This window comes from Engystomops pustulosus, chromosome 1 (assembly GCF_040894005.1).
Source record: "Engystomops pustulosus chromosome 1, aEngPut4.maternal, whole genome shotgun sequence".
Taxonomy (NCBI): Eukaryota; Metazoa; Chordata; class Amphibia; order Anura; family Leptodactylidae; genus Engystomops; species Engystomops pustulosus.
The window spans coordinates 244,186,334-244,201,771 of record NC_092411.1 but is presented as its reverse complement, the minus strand read 5'-3'; the positions used below and the strand labels follow the sequence as shown (position 1 = coordinate 244,201,771).

General features: G+C 39.6%; 1 protein-coding gene and 1 long non-coding RNA gene across 2 annotated transcripts in view; one reads left to right on the top strand and one right to left on the bottom strand.

The window, feature by feature from the left end:
• The window catches only part of WWC2 (WW and C2 domain containing 2), a 113,945-nt gene extending 101,255 nt beyond the window's left edge, over nucleotides 1-12,690 (top strand). Inside the window, exons 16-23 of the mRNA XM_072123366.1 lie at nucleotides 532-684; nucleotides 2,128-2,246; nucleotides 4,212-4,404; nucleotides 5,448-5,612; nucleotides 8,157-8,249; nucleotides 9,443-9,685; nucleotides 10,862-10,989; nucleotides 12,409-12,690. Coding sequence (XP_071979467.1) covers nucleotides 532-684; nucleotides 2,128-2,246; nucleotides 4,212-4,404; nucleotides 5,448-5,612; nucleotides 8,157-8,249; nucleotides 9,443-9,685; nucleotides 10,862-10,989; nucleotides 12,409-12,475 — 1,161 coding nt within the window. The 3' untranslated portion in view covers nucleotides 12,476-12,690. The remainder of the gene's footprint in view (nucleotides 1-531; nucleotides 685-2,127; nucleotides 2,247-4,211; nucleotides 4,405-5,447; nucleotides 5,613-8,156; nucleotides 8,250-9,442; nucleotides 9,686-10,861; nucleotides 10,990-12,408) is intronic.
• LOC140076714 (uncharacterized) lies at nucleotides 12,058-14,594 on the bottom strand. Its single transcript, XR_011849641.1, has 3 exons — nucleotides 13,193-14,594; nucleotides 12,387-12,638; nucleotides 12,058-12,220 (listed from the first exon to the last, which is right to left on the bottom strand). It is a non-coding gene; the product is annotated as an uncharacterized lncRNA (long non-coding RNA).
• Nucleotides 14,595-15,438: the final 844 nt, after the last annotated feature.

The window sequence follows — 15,438 nt, the reverse complement described above, 5'->3', positions numbered from 1 at the left end:
CAGCGCTACCTGGGACTATTTTCTGCTTTATTGGTGTCCTCAGAGTGCTGGTATCAATGAAAACTGTGACTGAGAAGGGAGTATAAATCACAAATTAAATTTTTGTGTTGGCACTTTGCGATAAATAAGTGGGTCTATGTTGTAGTTTGGGCACTCGGTCTCTAAAAGGTTTGCCATCACTGCTCTATAGCATGCTGTCTGCATGTTGGTGCAATCTGCTGAGACCCCACTGCTCTTTAAAGCGCTGCCTGCTGGTTTCCTTTGTGGTGTGCGGTGTCTTTCATACCAGTACAGTTTTTTTTTTCATCAATATCCAAATTGACATCTGGCTGCAAACTTTATTAAATATAGGGTTCTGCAACATAATAGTAATAATAATTTAGTAATAATATAGATAACCCCCTTAAAAAAATCCACTTTATTGTGATAAAATATGCTTAATCCTATAAGATTTCTCCTTCTGAAAGCAAAAGTAAAAAAGCAGGTAAAGATGTCCTGATTTTTTTCCCTCCTTCTCTCTCCACTCTTCAGGCTGGTATCCAGATTAATCTGACAGATCTCTCCTTCATAAATGAAGTATATACCCGGTGGCACACATTGATGCCCTGCAGAGCCACTCATCATCCTAAAGAGGCTGCTGAAAAGTCAGTATTAGACAAAGCCCTGCCCGCTGCATTGGATTTGGTAAGGCTACTAAAGTTGCTGTCTTTCCAACATCTTTCCAATTTATCAATTTTGTAAAAAAAAATATTGAAGATTTGTTTTTTTTATGTTGTGTCATGTAGAACACCAGGGGGCGCTGTAACAAGTGTTTAATGCCAATATCTAAACACTGTGGCATTGATTTTCAGTTGGAAATCTGATGCGTTTTCGAAGGCTACATCTGGTTTTTATTATATATTCTGCAATATATACAGCTGGAAAGCTTCTGGAGTATAGCCTGAGAGTATCCATAGACATGTACAGGCAGAGACAGCCTTTTTACCTCCATCTGCACAGTATACATTGCATCCTGGAAACATGCAGAAAGCCACGTCTTTCCATCCTTTTTCCTGCTGAGCCATGTATATGTTCAGCAGAGGCCATAATATCCAATGGGGAGCGGATACAAAGCATTGCATTCACCGCTGGCCTCCACTGAGCGTAAGAACAGGAAAGTCCCCAGTGATGTCGTGGTCCGTATAAGGAGAGTTACGTCACTCAGGGAGACTCCCGGGACATAGGCATCAACCAATCACCAATACTTCCACCAATCACTGCCTACTTCCGAGGTGCACTTCTCCTCCCACTCTCAGATTAGAGGGGGTGGAACAGTACGGCATATCCCACAGTATTAGCATACAGTGGGATATATCCTAGCCCTCTGTTGTACTCTTGTAAGAACATCTCGGGAATCCGCCTGACATCATTTGTGCTGAATACTACTTTCTACGTTTGAACAAGTTAAGGATCATTTCTAACAAGTACAGAGTGCCCCCTTGCTGAGACCCCCAGTATCAGGCGTGCTCTTTGGGAATCCCTGGCAGTAGTTTTGCTCCAGGTGCAAAGCGGAAAAAATAACTGGGGTATTCCAGTTTCTGACATCTAGATCATACCCACAGGACATTTTATGTTCCTTTTCTAACCCATGATTCACAAACTGAAAAGTTAAAGAAGACACTGATAAGTATGTAAAGTCAGGTTATGTATAAAGGACTAATATAAACAATTCAGCACATTTACGTTTGTTCCCTCTTTACTAATAAGTCCATTTAGCAAGATTATAGTTAAATGCAGTTTGGTGCCGGCTCGCTGAGTGCTCCTCCACCGGGAATAGGAATGAAAGCATCCAGAATCACTTTGCACCTCTTCTTTCCCCAGGCTTAACAATAAGAGCCATTGCCTCTTGTCAGCTGACATGTGCCTTTGAATGTAAAAGAATAGCAAATGTCTAAAATGTGACTGCTTTTCTCTTTAGAGGTTATATGCTTTTTCGTTGTGCCGCAGCGGCTGACGCCAGATGACAGGAGTCAAACAGAATTTCTATTAAAGATTAGCGGGACTGTCGTTAGATTTTCTCTCTTTTCTGCTGTCTGCTTTTGCTTTCATGATCCACTCCTGACTGCTTTTTTCTCGGTTTTCTGCCAGGATGCTGTGTCAGCATTGCTAGAGAGGACATCTGCTGAGCTGGAAGCGGTGGAACAAGAATTAGCCCAGGAAGAAGCCAGCGAGGGTGATCAGGAGCAGATGTGTCCTTCAGAGGAATGGTAAGTCATTAGCTCCAAGCCCTAAATCCTTAGGGGACAGCAAACATGTGTGGTTCATTTTTAAGCCTACAATATCACCATATTATCATGTACAAATAATAATGCAGAGGTTTTATATCACGGTGGTAATGTCACAGAGAAGCAGAACGTTGTGGAGCCAGTGCCATGTCACTCTATAAGGGATGTGCTTCTGTAACCTCCCAGCTGGATTTTCAGAAATGAAAAGTGCAGGTGACATTGCCAAACTTTGTAATTAACGTCATTAAAGGTAATCTACCTCCAGGAATCTACGTACTTAATACATTCCCCAAATATGCCAAATCCCTATACAGCTTTTACTATTTTACTAAACCTAGGCCATGTGTTTAAAACTATATTCAGTGTATATGATAAATACCTTCAGGGGCTACTCTGGTCGTGGAGTAGCCTCTGTGTTCTCTTGGGCTAAGGCTTAGAGTAGCCTCTGCGGAGCCACCCCTATGCGCTTTCATGCCGCCTGTGAATGCGGCGCCATAGCCCGGGAACTTCTGGCTTCACTTAGTGGTCTCACCGCTCACCAGGGGCCACTGTGTAGTGGCCTCAGTGATCTCTGGGGCTAAGGCTAGCCTCTGCAGAGCCACCCCTATGCGTGTCTACGCCACCTGTGAGTGCAGCGCCGGGAACTTCTGGCTTCACTTAGCGACCTCACCACTGCATTTATAGGGGGCATGTAGACCCAGGGGAGCAACTCTGCAGAGGCTACTCAGGGAATGGAGTAGGACTTAGCCCGGAGTTCAGAGGCTACTTCATGTACAGAGTAGTCTCTAAAGGAAATTAGTGTATACACTGTATGAGGTTTAAAACAATAGGGATAGGAATTTTTTTTAAAAGATTTTCTTAAGTAAAGAATCCTCTCTGTGCCCTTTTCTGATTCTTTATCCTGTAGTGAGCAGTGTATCTGAAAACCTTCTGAGATCCATTTGCTTCAGACAGATAAGGAGGCTAATGATTAACTCTTTCCATACCTAAAGAATATTTCCCTTGATGATTGAACTCTTTGAGAAGATGAGACTATCCAGGGACTGTGTGTAAACAGTTTAGCCATTAGACATTTTGTCAGGTTCCTTTATCTCTCTGCTGTCAGTGGACAGAAAGGACAGAAAGCTGATGTACACAAACTTTTTTAATTACCTCCACCATCAAAATCATTCATGGTAAACAATGGATACTTACTCATAAACAGTGACAGTGGTTATCTCCTTATATATAGTATCTAGGGCCTACTTCCTTCTAAAAATCAACTATTAAAATTATGCTAATGAACCAGAAGGACTCTGGGGGCATTAGCACAGCCCCTCTATGCCTGTAGCTTCACAGGCTGTTACAGTGTGCAAGGAGCACTTCCTCCTCCCACTGTGTGTGCTGAAACTTTCTCTTCTGCTGTGAGATTACATCAAGCAGAGGGAGGGATAATTGCAGAAGGAGCATGGGGGAGGGGAGACGGCATAACAATCTGTAAAGCTACTGCATGGAGGGGCTCAGTTTATACCCCAAGAGCCCTGCAGGCTCATTGGCATAATTATAATATTACCACAGTCACAGGTGCCTAGGTCTATAGTTGTGAGTTGTTTATGTTGGATTTTGATTTCCAATTGATTTTGTTACTATTGATTTATTAAAATGTTGTAAAAAGTTTTGTTTTATGTTTTTAAGTTGGTAACTACTGTGTGCATAAAATTGTGGAAATACCAATAAACACAGAACAGCCAGACAAAAACCACCAAAACCAAACAAAATGTGTAAGACTCTTCACTCCGCACTGGGGTTAGACACACAGTACCTTTGGAGAAACATTTAAGAGATTTGTATTTTGTCTTAATGGTTATATTAAGAGGAATTATGCACCTGCTCTTGATAAATTTGTTTTATATAGAAATGTATTTTATCATGTAACTGTATCTCATCTTGCCAACGTTTCCAATTTAGGGTAGAAATACCAGCAGAGGATTCATTTGATGCCCTAGATGAACCTTGCACCACAGATCTTCTGGCTGACTATTACTCCCCAGCAACACAGCCGAATGCTAACCCAGAAGAAGTATCCAGAGAACCCTACGAAGAGGCAAATAGCTGGGATCCTACCTCTACTGTCCCTCCTGCTGCTGAGCTTCCAACTCTGGTAAAAATATTAGTACATATGCTTATGTATAGACGTCTACATATGACATACATATGTAGACACGTAAATCTGTGCTTTACTCAAAACCTATGTAGGTCTAACATGTTTCAAACCTCACCCAATGGCATCAAATCTACCGCAAAGACTCTCAGAATAAGTAGGATGGGGGAGTGGGCAGAACCTTCTATCACAGTTAAAATAAATACACAGTTCTAAAAGAGAAGCCTCCCTGACTGTATACTTATGGTAAGAAGAATATAGAATAGGATATACTAAGTGCAATTTCTGAGATGGTTCTGTCTATAGATGGTTGTGGGATACAATGCTGAGGCACCATAGGATTGTTAGTAAACCACAGAGGAATATAAAGCAGGTGACCTCTAAAAATCAAGATGGACCCTTATTTAGAAGGGGTTGTCAGACACTTCCATATGGGGACAGGTGGGCGTGGCCATCCACCACCGCCTAAAGCTGAACTTTGGGCCGTGGGACACAGTGAGGGACAACAGAGGTAAGTAAATGTTTATTTATTTTTTTATTAGCCCACTCCCATACACATTTTTTGTTTTTCAGGTCTCTGACAACCCCTTGTATGTATAAAAAAAAAAAAAAAGAATTGTAGTTGGTGATACATACACATCAAGGGATGAAAAGGTGTCTTTCCACTAGATGACTTTTTATAATATTGTACTATTAGTATTTAAAGAATGGATTATATGAAACATTTAACCTCTTGTTGATCAAATATACAAAAAGCTCGGGAATCCAAGTCTTTAGAGAAAATTTCTTCCAATTTTTTGCCTGCTGCATTTAACAGACCTGGTTCTAGGTGTGAAATTTTGATCCATGTAATTTTACATAGTCACCAACTCAGCCTTTACTTTCCAGAGCCAAAAACAGTTTCTTTTCTGACTATTTATGATAAAGTTATTTTGTGGAATTTATTATGCATTGTATTTTTTCTATGACAAATACTTTGTTAAAGTGTTCCATGTTGTATATTAATGAAATAATCCAATTTTATTCCTAAACTGGAATTAAAGGTCGACAAAGAAACAAATACAGAAGAAGCCATTCATGAAAATATTTCAGTTCGACCCAAGGACAGAAGTACCCTTGGATCAAGACAGCGACCGTTTGTGCGAAACAGCATGATCGTCCGGTCTCAAACATTCTCTCCGGGAGAGAAGAACCAGTATATATGTAGGGTAAGATCTAGCTTTTATCACTGCAACTAAAATATATATATATATTTTAACAGTTCTGCAATAGTATTTATCAGGCTACATTCATACCTTGTTTAATTTATACGCCAGGATATACATCGCTCAGCAGGAGGTAGGTCCTCAGGGATGCAACTGTCCACATAAAGACACTGACATCACTGGGGGAAACACTCAGAACAGTGATTGATTGGCTGGTGCCGATGTTTACGTTTCCGCCTTCATATTTACAATTTTCCATTACTTCCAGCTAAGGCAACTCCACAATATTGAAAGTGCCAGGGGGTCACGTGACACACATGATCAATCAGTGGTCACCTAGAACCCTGTGATGTGACACAAGAGGAAACAATCTGAGGTGGCCACTGATTAGCTGAAACGGCTCTTGTGATGTTCCAACACTTCAGGCCGAGGCAGAGGTGCCAAAGCTAAATTCTTTTTTTCCCATTCTCAAATGTAAGACTCCCACAATACAATATTGATGACCTATCCTATGGGTAGGTCATCTGTATTTATATGAGTATCTGCTTTAAACTGGAAAGTGTAGCTCATTTTGGGCAATCCCTAATTCTTAGAGGTGTTCTTTATCACAGTAATCTGATTACAAAGTGTCCTGCTTGGGAACCTCTGCTTTAAGCTCTGTTGGTGAACCTGCTCATAGTATGGTTTCCGCTGTAGGTGAATCCTTTCCATCCATTTGTGAAAAGCAAGACCATTGATCTAGTAGGAGGTTAGAACAGCTCACCCTTTGCAGCTCTTCAATGATGACACTTGTATAGGGCTGTAGACCTATACCACAATGTTTCGAGCAAGGCTGCTGGAACTGCGGAAGTGGAAAAGAATCTTCCTGTACAGAGGACCCTCTCACCATAATTCTAAGTAACCTCCAGAGAGGAGGAGTAGGCTTAGCTCACTTGGCACAATACCTTTATAAAAGCTGGAGGCCCTAATCTTTTTCTACAAACTTTTTCATCTGTAGCCATGCATAAATTATTATCTGAAGAAATGCTCAAAAATAGAAATACATCCAACGCATTGATATGGCCATAATTGAGCCATATGCTGCTCCCTTGGAATCTGACCCCTCTGAGGTAGAAGGCATCAAACAATTATTCCATTAAATCCTGGCACATGGTCATTAGAGGTAGCTGTGTGTCCTGTACATACTATATCATAATCTTGACCTAGGGAATCCATATATCAGATGTCCTCAGTTAATCTCTCCTTTAGGAACAGGATCTTCTCTTTCTTCATTTCATTTGGGCTTCAGAGAACGTCATTCAGAAATCTGCATTTGCGGTTTCCTCCTGTAAACTGACCCCAGTGTCTTTAAATCTTGCATTAAAAGTTGATTTTTGGCCAAAAACAACATTACCTCTTCAATTCCACACCCTTTGTTAACATGTGTAGCATTAGCTCTGCATTCCTCCTCTGCTCCGGTCCAGGCTGTCATTGGCTATGTATATTAAACATTTCTAAGGTTTGCATTACATAATCATGACTGGCTTTAAGTGGTTGTCCACTTTCAGCAAATAATTGATATGGTTTGTGTTATTAAAAATTATATAACATTCCCATATTCATACCTTTCAACCTCTGGGCCGAAGAAAAAGCCACAAATTAATTTTTTTGCTTAATAAACCATACCCTTTGCCCCGCCCCCCTACCCCACCCCTATTATTCCCATACAGTATAATTCCTAGATTAATGGCTCTACTGTATATTCTCACCCTGTACAATGCACTAATCCCCCTCTCCTCTTATCATGAATCCCCTCTCTGCTCCCTCTCCCCTCTCATTGATCCCCCTTATGTACTCCCCCTCTTATTGTACCCCCCTCTCTGCTCCACTTCTTATTATGGCCCCCACTTCTGTCTCTACCCCCCTCCTATTTTACATCTTTATTTCAGCCCTCCCTTGTCTTTCTTAATCTGTGCCCCCACCTTTATTGTGCCACCTTCTCTGCCCCCTCCTTCAATTGTGCATTTTTACCCCCCCCCACACCTTTTATTGTGCCATCTTCTCTGCCCCCTCCTCCTATTATGCATATTTACCTTTTTCCCCCACCTTTATTGCGCCATCTTCTCTGCCTCCCTCCTATAATGCATCTTTAGCTGTACCCCCACCTGGCTGTGATGCAGAGAGCGCAAAATCCAGATCTCTGCTTGCTGTCTTTCTATAGAAAGCTTCATTGTTTACTGCCTGTGGATAGAAATGTGTCCCTGGTCACGTGAGGTCACACAGGTCCATGGCTTGTTATAACACACAGCCTGCATGACATCACATGACACAGAAAGGATGTAAGAAAATTGTAGAACTTTTCATTACTCATACTATGTCAATTATTTGCAGAAAGTGGAAAACCCCTTTAAAAAATATAGCAAACCTACCTATGTTGTACATATGGTCCAGTTTTCAGCATTTCAATTGAGAAGATTGGTATATATAGTGTGTGTGTATGTGTGTGTATTTGTTGTAATATAATTGCACATTATTAGCACATTGTCATGTATAATATCTCTCTTGCAGCTAAATCGAAGTGACAGTGACAGCTCAACCCTTGCTAAAAAGTCACCTTTTATAAGGAACGCAACAGAAAGGCGCAGTTTGCGAGTGAAGAGGGTATGTTCACAGTTTAATAGTTTTTTTTCCAAAGTAATGTCTATTTATACTATCTTAGAGGATTTTCTAAATTTTCCAAGTATAAATATGGGCTGGAAAACCAGAGAGGTATGTCTGGGACATCACTCCCTAAGTCCCTGATTGTCTGGAACAATCACAAACCACTGACTTTGATGCAGCCCCGAGGCAGCTACAGCACTGGACCTTATGTGAAAAATTTGTTTTGGGAATTTATTTAAATGGTAACTAATAAAATAGTGCAGATGACTGTAAACTTTGTTCTATACTTTATTAAAGTTATACTGTGTCCTTCTTTTTCTTCTGCTTTTCCTCCTTATTTAAGCAGTTTGTGTAAATCAGCTTTCTGTCTTATTCTCTGCTGGCAGATAAGAGATAAAGGGACCTGAAAATGTTCCTAATGATTTAACTCCTTACAGACAGTCCTGGGACAGTCTAATCACTTTGGAGAACTTAATCTTTTAGGGAAATATTATTTGATTTTTGGAAAGAGTTCATTTTTAGCCTACTTATCTGCCTGAAGTGGAATGATTTCAGAAGGTTTTCAGATGCACTGCTCACTACAGGAGAAAAAAGCATAAAAAGGCACAGAGAAGCTGCTTTACTTTTATAGTTTAATATTAATCACCTGCACTATCCATGTCTGACATTAAAGAGTAACTAAACCTTTGAAGCAAGTTGTGTAAAGACATTTTGGGCATGTGTGAAATTTTTTTTTTCCCTAAATCATGGCCCATCTCTTTAAATACATCAGGGCAGATTCATCAAGATATTGGATCTGCCATCGGATTGCCACGGATATATTGGCCAGCTCCAGCCTATTGATATATAACCAGAAATGTGGTTGCACTATAGAGCAGTTGTATACAACTTTTGCAAGAAAGTTGTACACAACACAGTTGTACCCAAGGTCCTTCCTTGCATAGAATTTGCTATAGGCTGCGGCCTGACCTGGCGTAGGCTACATCTAATGCTCAGGTGTTGCACAAGTGGCGTAGAGAGGGAGTTGGTCGCAATTTCCGGCTTTTTCAAAAGGAAATGTGACAAAACCACAGCTTGTACACTGGTCTTTTGGTGTAAAAGGTGTTTTGTTGTAAATAACGAATTGCCTTTTGCTTGCTTTTAACTTCAAGTTTCAACTGTTGTCACTCTCTTCCCTCTGTTGTTCCCATTAGCCAATGTGTCCGACCGTGACAAGAAGAGTCATGCATGAATGTCGTGAACGGACATCTCTGGACTTGGAGCTGGATCTCCAAGCATCACGGACAAGGCAGAGACGGCTCAATGATGAGCTCCAGTTACTGCGAGACCTGAAGCAGAGGTTAGAGGAGATGAAAGCCAGGGGAGAGACTGAGCTGCCTCCTTGTGTTCTGGATGACGATCGCTTCCAGAAGCTTCTGAAACAAGCTGAAAAGCAGGTAAGGATCCCTCACCTCTATCCATGTACTATATATATTTAATAGTATTAAGCAAAGAAATAAATAAAGTTACTATAGAGTTAATCTCATAGTATAAAGGCAATTATGGGATTAACCACTTTGTGACTGGGGTCACTGGTGCCTGAATGTCCAGGTCAGTTTTTGCAGTTCTGCTATTCTTTGCTTTAAATCTTGGAACTGCTTTACAAATCATATCAATTTTTATATTTTTTTTTCATTGATCTGAGACTTTAATTTGATATTTTAATATTATTAACATTTTTAATTTTTTTAATAGAATTAGCAGACAATAACTAAAAATGGGTAAAAATGGCTTTTTAATAAGCGATAAAATTGTACCAAAATATGTTATAAATATGTGCATTGGCAATCCATCATCATTTTCCAGGTGCAGAGGCAAGGGGTGCATGTACTTTTGCAAAGTGTCTTCTGCAGCTCCTTCTGCATTACGCCTTTAGCTGATTCAGTTCAAAAGATCATATCTCTAAAATACCAATTCTGTTGTCATATTTAAGAGGAGAATCCGACCTAGGGGACTCATACCTGGAGATATTCAGTGTTAAAATGTTTTGCTCCAGCTTTATTTTTAAATACAGATTTGCAAATCTCCAGTTCTATTTCATTTAAAAAACATCATCATCACCAGGAGAAGAAAATAAAAGGGAGATTCTCCTGTTTAATAAGACACCAGAATTGTGTTTCTAGGTGCCTTGGTTCAGGAGTTATGAGCATTTAAATTGGGACACTGCTCTGTCTGCTCTGGGCATGTAATTTATATAGCCTTATATAGCATAAGGAAATCTTCACAACAAACTTTTACCTCCTTTCATGAGCTTTATTTTCTAACTTTGTTATAGACTAATGTTCCTGCAGCATCATAGTAACTTATTATAGAGGACACAAGCTATAAGTAAATACTGAAGTATATATAGGGAGGTGAGAAATGAAATCATTACTCAAGTATCAGCTTTAAGCTATATTACACAACACAGTCTATCCTGCCTCCTAGTTCAATGTGACCTGCCAATAACAGTGGTAAAATAAGTTGTCTGCCAAAAAAGCCCAGAACGACCCATTAATTGAAGTTATGTAATACATCCTGGTGATCCGATGCCATGAGCTCTAAAGACAGATGATGGTTTTGTTTGTCTTTAGGCTGAACAATCAAAAGAAGAACAAAAGCAAGGATTCTGCGCTGAAAAATTGATGAGAAAAGCCTCAAAGGACGTATGCAGGCTACGGGAACAGAGCCAGAAGGTGCCTCTACAAGTACAGACATTCAGGTGAGATGGAACGTTTGCTCTGCACTTCAGCATTATCACACATGAACACTGATTAAACACTTTTAATTTAACCAACAAATAAAGAAAAAAGGTAATAAATGCCAATACACAGTAAATCGAAATAAGAAATGCCAGTCTATTTCAGTATACTTGAGACTCCTAGTGAGATTAGTGAGTTTCCTTCTTTTATTCTTTGTTATTGTACTGCTGGCATCTGCACCAGAAAGTCCATGTTCTGTCTCTGTACAGTACAATGATTTGAAACACATTGTTATATCTCATTTCTCTATTCAAAACAAACAGAACAATTCCCATATTATGTCAGCGGACAACTTCTTTCTAACTTTGCCCTAAAATTGAGTCTACTGTATCCTGCTCTCACTCCCATTATGTTGCTTGTTCTCTCAAGAAATACATAGTACAGCAGCAAATCCATATTTGTTGATCCCCTTATAGTCTGTAAACACAGGATTTTTATATTGACTATCCTATCAGCTTTTATTGCATGCAATAATGTGGAGCATGGAATAAGTAGTAGAAACCATCAGTGAAACCGTTACATGACGTGAATGTGATTGTGCTTTGTGAGGGTTAACAGCTTTCCTGTGCAGAGGGGTGAAGTTGTCTGAAGTGGAGAGAGAGAGAGAAAGTTGTGCAAGATCACAAACTGGTATGGAAAAAGAGGGGGTCAATTTTCATCAGGATGCATTCATAAAGCTACACAGACGCACAGCTCTCCTGCTAGCTAATATAGAGTTACATCACTAGAGTAAGCAGGAAACAACAGTCCTCCTTCTCTTTGGTTGCTGTATCCTGTTGCTTATCATTTTATTTGATGAATTCGTAGAGCTGATCAGCACAGTCTTGAGAAAGGGGAAAAAATGGATTGCTGCTCTAATGGGCTACACTGAGAAGGAAAGAAAAGGAAATGTTAGCCATAGTTAATAAAAGTAATAGGACCAATTGTCCAATATGTCAAAAGCTATTGGCAGTCCTCCCAAAGAGTTGTTCTTCCAGAGATTTATTCTGATATGTAATCTGAAAGAAAAATTGACTTCTACTTCCTATCCTCTAAATCACTACCGGACAATAGACTGAAGCGGATGGATCTTTATCATATAGAACTGTGTTACTATGTAAGCAGGGAAGCTGACTGTAGAGCATTAGCTGTCCTTCCTTTTCTGTAACTACAACAATGCTGAATTTGTTTCCAGTAAACCTGAGGAGTGAGCTGCAAAAAATACATGTACAGGTTATGTGTGCACTGGGGGCTAGAATACTACTGGTGGATGTTACTAGTTATAAGCAGAGGCCATGGAGGATTCTGGGTAGATCTCTGCCATTCACACCTATGGAGGCCATGCCCAGCCATGAACTGATGGGGATTATACACTCACCTGTTTCTTCATATTCTTTCAGGGAGAAGATTGCATACTTCACCAGAGCCAAGATCAGTATCCCATCTCTCTCGGCGGACGATGTATAGTTCTATTTTTATTTCACTGCTGTAGTTTTCTATCGGCCTCTCTTTTTAGATGAACATTTTTGTAGAATAGCTCTTGCTTTTATGGTAAAAGTAAAACTGAATATTTTTTTTTACATTACCTGTAGTTTGTAAAATATCTCGTGCTATATCTTCCATTAAAGACCTAGGTTAAAAAAAAACACCAAATGAGGAAAAAACACAAAAAAAAAAAACAACTAAGAAACCAAAGTAGAGTAATTTGGTACACTGCTGGTAATTTTGTACAGTTTGTATGTGACCTATCAACGTATTCCGAAAGTTTTGTAAAGGTGGAGCAAAGAAACAGATCCGGTGTGTTTTTTTTTTTTTTTCCTGTTGAACTGCACTGTGCTCAGATCATTTCTGTTCAACGGACTGACGTTCATTTTTTTTTCATGTAAGCTGACTGTGAAAATGGCTGATAAGCCGAACATTTTAACTTTTGAAACATAGACTTTTTGGGAGTCGATTTCAAATTTCCAAACAAGGCTGCCTCATGAACCAGGTGCTTCTGTATCCCCTGGTGGTGCCATTGCTGTTGTTGGTATTCACAGAGTTGAGAGGTGCTGGAAGGTGACGCATGTTCTTTCTAGACCGGGCCAGGGTTACAGCGATGGAGAATAAAGTTACTTTTCTAGAAAACTGCACAGTTAGCTGAATTTTGCAGATGGTTTCTAAACTGATTAGGTATCCACATACCTTCACATTTCTTTCTTTATTTTCACTTCCCTAAATGTGTGATCAGTCAATTATCCGTATTCCTCAATATTTTATGGAATGACTATGCTGTATGTTATCCTATGGCACATACATGTATTTAAACCAGGAAGTCCACTCTGTTCTCTGCTGTGACACATAAGAAGGATTTTCTGTGGAAATTTCAAAGAGACATAATAGGCTTTTTAAAATGGGGAGCTCTCGAAACCTATTCCATGCCGTTAAAAAACAATAACCTCTATCTTCATCTGCCATATATATACATTTCCTGAATTGGATGTTATAAAAGAATTTACCTGTGTGAAGAGCATTTCCCATGAATGTAGCCATGTTGTCCCTTAGAAACAAGATAGGAGTCCCTGGATACGACCACTTGCAATCTGATGTGCATTTTGCAAGAAAGTTAACATCATAACCCACCTACTACTGCCTATTTTATTTTTTTGTGTATTTTTTTTCCCAGTGGCAGTGATAAAAATCTTCACAATTTTTTTTCCAGAACATGGAGTATTTTATATCTTATTCACATCTATTGGAAGCAGGCTGAGCAAATTTATCAGTATCAATGTCTAAATCTTCCTTAAATCCTAATCGTGCAACCCTAAAACCATAAGATGTGTGCTGCTTACTCTAGGTCCTAGGACATCATTGCTGTGGCCTGACCAAGGTGCAGACACAGAGCTATGTCCATAAGAAGAGTAAACTAACAACCGGAGCTAGCCAGACATCAGATCATGATCCTCATTATAGAGATCATTCACAGGAACATTTTCCTGTAGAAAACCAACTAAAACTACACTAATATTGACCGCTATAATGGCAAGAGGACTTTTCATCAACTCTATGAATTGTGGCTTTTGGCAGACCATATGGAATTTTTACTCCAGCTCCCACCATTCCCACACAATCAGTGCTGTTACTTTGAGTCAAATATGCTGACTGGGCTCTGTAATGTCAGTTAGTCTACTAGGTACTGAAAGTAAAAGAAATAACTAACTAGGAAAGGTAAGGGCTAGAGAGAACTTTATCTACACAAGAATCCGTGGATCAACAACTATTAAAAACTATTTACAGCTGAAGGTGGAACTGGCATTAAAAGGTTTATTTTTTAAAAGGGAATCTGCCAGCAGTTTTGACCACAGAAAGCTGTAGACCTTGTTAGGGAGCTGCACAATTAAACTTGTAATCAAGGTTTGCAGCTCTTGCAAAGCCTGGTGTTGGGGTCTGCAGCCTGAAGAGCTTTCTACTCTCTGCACTTCTGCTCCATAGCCCCTCCCTCTGCTACTTGTAGGAGCTGTATCAGAATATTTACAGTAGTCATTCATAACAGAAAGGAGGGGCTGTGATACAGCTCATTGCAAACAGCAGAAAACTCTTGAGGCAGAGCACCTGTGGCAGCAGAAAACCATTTCACAGTCCTGCTGCTACCTAAAATACACCTAACGCTATCTACAGTTTATGATTTATCAAAACTGAGGATGGATTCCCTTTAACACCCAATATAAAATAAACTGCTTACAAATTAAATTTTCAGTAGTCATTTCTATGTAGACATTTTTAATAATTTTTGTGAAAATACACTAGGGTAAAATAACAGCAATTTCTTATGACCCCACTGTGCTGCCCTGCCAAGTCACTTTCCAATACTTCCAGTCCATATGAGGATTTTCTGTATGAACCACTCTTGCCAATTCCCATGTGGATCGGCTGTATACAGTTACTCCCCAGGAACAGGTTGTCAGACCTGTATGAGAACTGTGTATTAGCAGGGATTACAGTGAATTAGGGCCAGCATTGTGTGGAGCGCAGACAATTCTTGTAATTACTGGAATACATCCATAGTTATATTTCCAGGCTCTGAAATATGAAAGTGTCTATTCAGAGCTTCTGCCAACAAACAAATCCTTTTATTTTTGTTGTTTTTTTTATACTTAAACCAAATATCTCTTTATATTACATGGATTATCAGCTGATTTCAGCTTGTGGAAAAAGCCTATTATTATAGGTGTAATATATCATAACAATGTAGTGGTTGCACCTTAAGGGCATGTGTGTATAGCACTTCCTTTAAGAGGCAATGATTTATGATTCAGAAGTAAAACAAATTGTTCTGATAGTCCTCGTGTTGCAACATCCAACACAATGAGCTAGTTAATAGCCAAAGAAAGTTCTGTGTCCTGAACCAGTGGTTAAAGGGGTTTCCCAAGGAAACAAGTTGGGCCCTATCC